The 7,559-nt window shown below is 31.2% G+C and overlaps 1 protein-coding gene across 2 annotated transcripts; it reads left to right on the plus strand.

Moving 5' to 3' along the window:
- Positions 1-2,087: 2,087 nt before the first annotated feature.
- On the plus strand, positions 2,088-7,353 carry LOC111879318 (probable serine/threonine-protein kinase PBL23). Of its 2 annotated transcripts, XM_023875774.3 has the most exons (3): positions 2,088-3,140; positions 5,380-6,329; positions 7,123-7,353. In XM_023875774.3, the coding sequence occupies exons 2-3, from the start codon at positions 5,766-5,768 to the stop codon at positions 7,135-7,137; spliced, it is 579 nt and encodes a 192-aa protein (XP_023731542.1). In that variant the 5' UTR covers positions 2,088-3,140; positions 5,380-5,765; the 3' UTR covers positions 7,138-7,353. The 2 variants fall into 2 exon arrangements, with proteins under 2 accessions (XP_023731542.1, XP_023731541.1); XM_023875773.3 differs by lacking the exon at positions 7,123-7,353 and having other exon boundaries at positions 2,090-3,140; positions 5,380-7,114.
- The last annotated feature ends 206 nt before the right edge of the window (positions 7,354-7,559 follow it).

Here is a 7,559-nt window from a genome sequence, read left to right on the forward strand (position 1 = left end):
AAACCTAAAAAAAAATATCAAATACAAATACATATTACTAACATTGTCTAATTCTACATTAAATGTGTCTAATAATACACATTAAAAGTGTCAACCACAAATGTTTAACTAAGTGCTTTCAAACGTAAAACTGAGAATTATTTGGTGGATTACTTGAAAATTTACCGGGTGAGTTGAGTCGAGTTGATAAAGGTCGACATGCTTTCTTTAATTTGAGTTTTGAATCAAAGGACGCCAATTATTCTTATTTCAACACACCATAATCAATGATTAAAAAAAATACGAACGTAGCATTTGTAATTTTATTTCGACAAATATAAGTTCTAAGGTAGGTAATTTTATCACCTCTTGAAGTTTTATGCCGGAGATCCATAAAGATTAAGGTCTTTCCTCTTATATCATTATGTTCTTGCATTTAATTTTACTTATTCACAATTGTTTGATCGATTACAACGCCTTCTCTTATTTGCTTGATTATTTATTTAATTTCATTATCAAAACTACTAAGATATTTTGTGGTATCTTTGTATTTTTTTTTTTTTTTTTTTTTTTTTTTTTTTTTTTTTTTTTGAATATCTTGAGATTTATAATACGAGTTCTTTTGTTAAGCAACACTAACACTAGTTTTGTCCCAAACATTTTAAAAACACTCACTATCATTATAAATTACAACATTTTAATAAAGAGTTCGGTGAATATCAATATTTTCTTCCGAGGATCTTGGGCACGACCAAGATCTTAAGCACTTTAATTTTTTACATCTTATTTTAAACAGTAAGCCACACTTACTAATTTGGCTACGAAATTAACTTATCAAATTTTGACCAAACCAATGATTATGTTATCAACAGAACCTTTGATCATCATCTCTAAGACCCGGATAAGACGTGTTCATAGCATGGACACAACACTTAAAGATTTGATTAGGCACTAAGAGGCCTCAAGTACCTTTCCAAGTCTTAGGAAGAACAATAGAGTAATTCATAGAGATGTGAACTGAAGAGTGCCAATAGATTAGTAGATGACAATATGACAGCCAAAATCTATGCTTTTGGTTTGTGAAGATTTGGTGCAAGAAATCAGGAAGATATCCAAATCTTAACAAATACTATAGGTACAAGGTATTACATAGACCCCTTTATTCTGAAAGAATGGTCTAATATAAGACTACCTATATCGATGATGTCGTGTACGCTGAAACGTTTTGATGATAGTTCGGGATGTGGAAAGAATTATTTCTATATGTAGTTGATGATTTGAAGGTTAAGTTTTCATATTTTCAATTGCAATAAGATGCAATACGTATGAATGGTTTTTCTCCAATATAAAAATGTACAAGTGTACTTCGTCAATTAGCATAGTAGGTGAAATTGAGTAATGAGAGTTGAATAACATGTTTGACATTTACAATTGAAAGTATGAAAAATGAAGTATTATGTGTGGGTACGTTTAGAAAATAGCACCTGGTAGCATTCCTTTTGACCTCCTATATTCGCCTCTGTTGTATTGATGAATTTTTTTTTGAAATGTTTAGCATGCTCTTATATATTTGGCAAGTTTTTGATCAAAAACTCAATTGCCTAAAGACTATTCAATACTTAAGTAAGCAAACAATTTGTTTATTTATTCAATGATGTGGATGAGAATGGCATTCACCTCTTTTTCTTTTGCACAGACAGAGATAATTAGCAAGTTGTGTCGCATCTTTTAGAGTGAAAGAAAGAATTGCAAACTTTTGTATCATTGACATCTATAATGTCATGTAGTTAAAGGCAATAATAAGAAATAATATAAGATTGTTGTGTTATCATTTTTCCCCGAAGATATTTCTCTTGCATATATTATATTATAATAATGTAAACAAGATATTTCTCTTGCATATATTTATGTCTTGCTCGGATAAAATAAATTAATAAATCAGAAACTGCATCCGCCATCATGGGCAGCAGTGCGACTTAAATTTTTGGAGGGACTAGTTGATTATAGTCAACGGTTTTAATGGTTATGATAATGATCTTTAAGTCAAGGGTAATATTGGTACACGATTTTAAGCAAACAGGGTTCTGTCTATATAAACATAAACCACGAATCTACTTCTCTACAATACATATATAATCACCACGCTTTAGTCCATTCTTTTTTAAGTTTCTTTGTTGTTCAATAGCATCACCAATATCAACAATACCATGTCATCTTCAGATGTAAACCTAGAAAAATACAGAATTCCACTCGACGAGATCCTTCTTGTCACAAGAGACTTCAGTCCAGAAACTCTCATCGGAGATGGTGGATTCGGTATGGTCCACATAGGAGAACTCTCTAAAGACGGGTAAACACACACAGTAGCCATCAAACGTCTTAATCGAGATGGTTATAAAGGAAACAACGAGTTTCGTAATGAACTCAAGATGGTTTCCAGTTTCCATCATCCAAACATCATCGCTTTCATTGGCTACTGTGATGAGGCCACTGAGATGATCCTAGTTTACGACTACGCAAAGAATGGAAGCCTTGATCATCATCTCCAAAAGCCAGATAAGATGCGTAGCTTAACATGGGCACAACGTTTAAAGATTTGCTTAGGTGCAGCAAAAGGGCTCAAGTACCTTCACTCAGGTCTTGGGGAGCACAATAGAGTAATTCACAGAGATGTGAAGAGTGGAAATATTCTATTAGATGAGAATCTTGAAGCCAAAATCTGTGATTTTGGTTTGTCAAAATTTGGTGCAAGAAATCAGGAAGATACTCAAGTTCACACAAAGGTTGCGGGTACAAGGTATTACATGGATCCGCTTTACGCTGAAAGAAGCAGGCTTAAGAAAGAGTCAGACGTGTAATCATTTGGAGTGGTTATGTTTGAAATGTCGAGTGGGACATTGGTATTTCATCCAAAGTACTTCGGAGATAATATTAACCCACAATTTCTCCTTGATGTGGTCCGAAGCTGCTATGATGATGACAAAAAGGCTACTGGAGCAGATAAATTAATTGATCCTCTTGTAGGAGATCATATTGATATGAAGTCTTTTCATGTATTTAACAAAATTGCGCATGAGTGCATTAGCCTGAAGTTAGAGGAACGACCAACGATGGATCGGATCATCCGGAGGATTCAGCGAGCACTTCATATTACTCAATTAGTACGTCTCTTCATCTAATCATTTTTAAGAAATAAATTCTGATATACTAATATATGATAAGCTGTTCCATATATATACTATTTCTTTTTGCGTGTACAACAAATCAATGTCTAACAACAAATGATCTTATTATTTATTGCACTCAATTTACTTATTAATTATTATTTTATTTTATTTATATGTACATGTATGTATACCGTTTTTTTTTATTATGACGCGTTTAAAAGATTTTTTTTTCTGATCAGTTTAGAGAAAATAATCTTTTTTTGTACATTTATTTGCATACATTTAAAAAAACAATTATGTTATTATTTATGGAATATTATCTGATTTCTATTACGTATTTTAAATATAAAAAATATTTTCATGTATTTGGTCTTTGTTTATAACTAAAATATATATCGGAAAAAACCAGAACACATGGTAACGTTTAAATTTGGAGTGTTTCCTTATTTCTTTTAGAAATACCTACCATTAAGTATTAAGTATTAAAAACTAAGGTGGGCCTATGTTTTTACGATAGTCGACATCCAATATGTTCTAGAAATATTTCATTATTTTATTTTTTTCTAAATACTTTATAAAATGATATTCTTTTTATCACCTCCAATTTTAACTTGGTAAAAATTTAGGTTGACTCTCCATTTTTTAAAATTTTGTGTTTATCTTATGTAATATGTGTTTCCATAATAACTTTCGTTTATTAACTAAAATAAACTAAAATTTTACGTACTTTTTTTATGTACGTGTCTGTATAAATTTGAGGTTGTGTACATTTCGACGTAATTTTTTTTTATGCTTTCGTTCTTATTTTTATATATGATTCGTCATTTCGTACGTATGAATTGGATCACATGTTTTTGTTTATTTTAATTTTGTTTATCAACTTAAAAAGATAACCTTACTTGCTTATTTTTATATACATGACAGTATAAATTTTAGATATTTTACATGTCGATGTGAATTTTATGTATATTTTTTTACTTCTTTATATGTAGGTTTCGTACGTATGAATTTGATCACATATAAAATCTTTTCATTCGATAGTATAAACTGGAGTTAGTCCGTGATACCGACTTTAGGTGTTTCCACTCATACTTTCCACTCTTCAACTTTGTGAAACGACATTTTTCAGTCATTTATTTTGTAAAATGTTACTTTTAGTCCCTCGACTTTCCACTCTTCCACCCTTTTATATGTACGTTTTCTAAAGTTTTGTGTTTAACCCCTATTGTATATATATTATGATTTTCTACATTTATCACCCTTCAATTTTGTCAAATGTCACTTTTGACCACTCAGCTTTGAACTTTGTAAAATATTATTTTCACCTCCATGGGTCTCTAAACTTTCTTGTTTACCCCATCCACCAACATATTTGTTAGTGATACTAAACTTTCTTGTTTACCCCATCCACCAACATATTTGTTAGTGATACTGACCATATCTATTTATAAACAACAAATACAATGATACTTAACTTTTATCAATACAATCGTCAAAACTCAATTTCCTAATTATATTTGCTCTGCTTTAACGCTCGATGGGAAATATATTTGTTTGCATAGTCAATAAAAACTCAGCACAGAGCTTAGAATAGGACCATAAATGATACCAATTAAAGATTATTTTAAAAATAAATGTTTACACATGCAACCACTACTTACTCATAAATTTACATCTTTTGTCTGTAACGGAATTTGAACCCTCGCCTTTTTTATACGAATGTGAGGCACTTATTTGCAACTCCTTCACTCCTTATACAACTAGCGCAAAGACCCTTGGTAGTTAAAAACTAATTGATTCAAATGTTTGAATATCTTATTTTTGTCAACCATCGTCAAACGTCAAACGATGCATTCAGTGCGATGATATTTATACATTAAAACTAGTAGGATCTTTTTTCGGATTGTGAATCGAATTATAAATAAAAATATTGGAAATGCACATATTGAGACATCTAGTTTATATCATGACCAGATAGATTCAAAGAAAAATAATAATTGTTGGTTGAATATATAAATAATTATGTAGTGTCGATTTAGTAAAAACGATTTGATTAGAATTTTCAAATCGTTTTTACTAAATCGACGCCACATAGAATTTTCAAATCATATTATCCATCAATATGCACAAAAAATGTTAATATGTGAAGAAGTGTGTGCTTTAATATGTTAATGACTTATCTGAATTTAAGTTGGACACCTCTAATCAAACTCGGTTATGTTTTAATTCACAGAACGACCACGAATCAGCATCCACCATTACCACACGAAGCCTGGAAAGTTTTCTAATTCCACTGGAGGATATCAACTTGGCAACCAAAAACTTCAATCACGAAACATGTATTCGGGACTTTTATTATGGTGCAGTCCACCGAGGACAGCTCATTAGACGATGGCAAAACCAGACCATGGCCATTACCCGTTTTTATCCAAAAAACTTCCACACCGAGGACCAATTCTATAAGGAGCTCCGGATAATTTCCAGTTTTCACCATCAAAATATCTCCCCTTTCATTGGTTATTGTGACGAATCCAATGAGAGAATTATAGTTCATGAACATGCAGTCAACAGAAGCCTTGCAAATTATATCAAAGACTTTAGGAAGACGCGTAACCTAACATGGGCACAACGCCTGAAGATTTGCATAGGGGCAGCAAGAGGACTCCAGTCCTTCATTTGGCTCTTGGGGAAGATAACGAAGCAACTCAAGGGAACATTAACTGCGAAAACATACACTTAGATGAAACTATGGAAGCCAAGATTTCTTTTTTTGGTTTCTCAAAACAAGGCCAATTAGAGAGGAAACACGACAGGAACATAGGAGAAATGTCTAAACTACATAAATCAAACATGTACTCATTTGGCACAAAAATGTATGAAATATTGAGCGGATACCGTGCTAATGAACTGCTAAACTATGGTCAACCAGGGAGGCTAATGGATGTACTTCAAGAGTATCACCAGAACAATGAACTCGACCAATTCATTGATTGGGGTATCAGAGATGAAATTGATAGCCGCTGTTTGAATATATTTAAAGAAATTGCATATAAATGCATAATGAGAGACAATCAGAAGCCACGAACTGAATTAGATTCACATCAAAGGATGCGTCCGCGTCCGCGTGCAATCTTTACCATGGACAATGTCGTTGAGAGGCTTGAGGATGCAGGAGATTTCCAAGTAAGTCCTTCTCTTTAATATTACAAAAGAAATGAAAATTATAATTTGGAATTTTTGTTGGGTTTAATCTGTACAATTTTTTATTGTTTAACCATCAAAATTTCCAATATTGATTATAAAATAGCAAAATCTCAATACATAGTTAAACAGAAATTTTTTCTTTCAACTGTTAATGGGAAAACAACGATAATTATTTATGAAATTTTTGTTGATAGCATCAGTGATGTAATATTTCTTGTAGTGATGAACTCCCTCTGCCGTTAAAACTCCATAATAGACAGGTTGTTGACGGCTAATTGCTAATCTATTTTGGAACTAAAATATTGGAGATAACTGTTAGTATCTGACACGTGAAACTAGCCGACAAATGCTTATAATAATAATAATAATAATAATAATAATAATAATAATAATAATAATAATAATAATAATAATAATAATTCAGTCTTAAAGACATGTTATCCATAACATAGTCGTCTTTAAAATTATAGTGCATGATGTAATATTTCTTGTAGTGATTTTTAGTATTAATAAACTGATACAACTATATAACAATGCATGAAACCATATAACTAAGCATCATGCTAGGTTGTAAAAGGTCGTAAATATATAAATACATTTTAATAATTTCCAAAACCAAAGATAAGAAGAAAGAGGTTTATGGCAGGTGGAAAAGAATGTTGTGATACCAAGGTGTCAAAAATCTTAATAAACATAATTCAGTCTTATGTTTAAAAATATTACTAAATAAATTCATTTTGATTGTAGTACTCACTTTTTCTTTATTTTCCAGGGAATTGAAATGTAAATGGCTAAAAGTGATGACACATGGTTATTGTCGATGGTTAAGATGGAGGTTCATTTTGTCCTAGCCATATACATTTATTTCATGTTGTTTATGTTCTTTATGATTGTTCTCATTTGAACACATGTTTTTTTTTTCTTTTCATCAGATTGTATCTATGTAATTGTTCATACCCATATACATTTATTTTATGATGGCTATCATTCTTATAATTATTCTAATGCATATTATTGTATATAGTGAGAATGCATATTATTTATATAGAGTGAGAATAGTGGAATAGAAGGCGGTGTAGACGGTGGTTAGATGTTGCTAGGTGACAAAGGATTCTTCAATGCTCAACATTTATTCAATTAGATAATCAAAATTCTCTTGTAAATAAGCTTTTAAGCCTTTTAAAAGGAAAGTATCAAGTATCAATGTTG

This window comes from Lactuca sativa, chromosome 1 (assembly GCF_002870075.4).
Source record: "Lactuca sativa cultivar Salinas chromosome 1, Lsat_Salinas_v11, whole genome shotgun sequence".
NCBI lineage: Eukaryota > Viridiplantae > Streptophyta > Magnoliopsida > Asterales > Asteraceae > Lactuca > Lactuca sativa.

Excerpts from the sequence above, each read along its gene's own strand:
- LOC111879318 (XM_023875773.3), top strand. The coding sequence starts at position 2,853 with ATGTTTGAAATGTCGAGTGGGACATTGGTATTTCATCCAAAGTACTTC. Across the intron at positions 3,141-5,379 it reads CACTTCATATTACTCAATTA|AACGACCACGAATCAGCATC; the intron begins GTACGTCTCTTC and ends TTTAATTCACAG.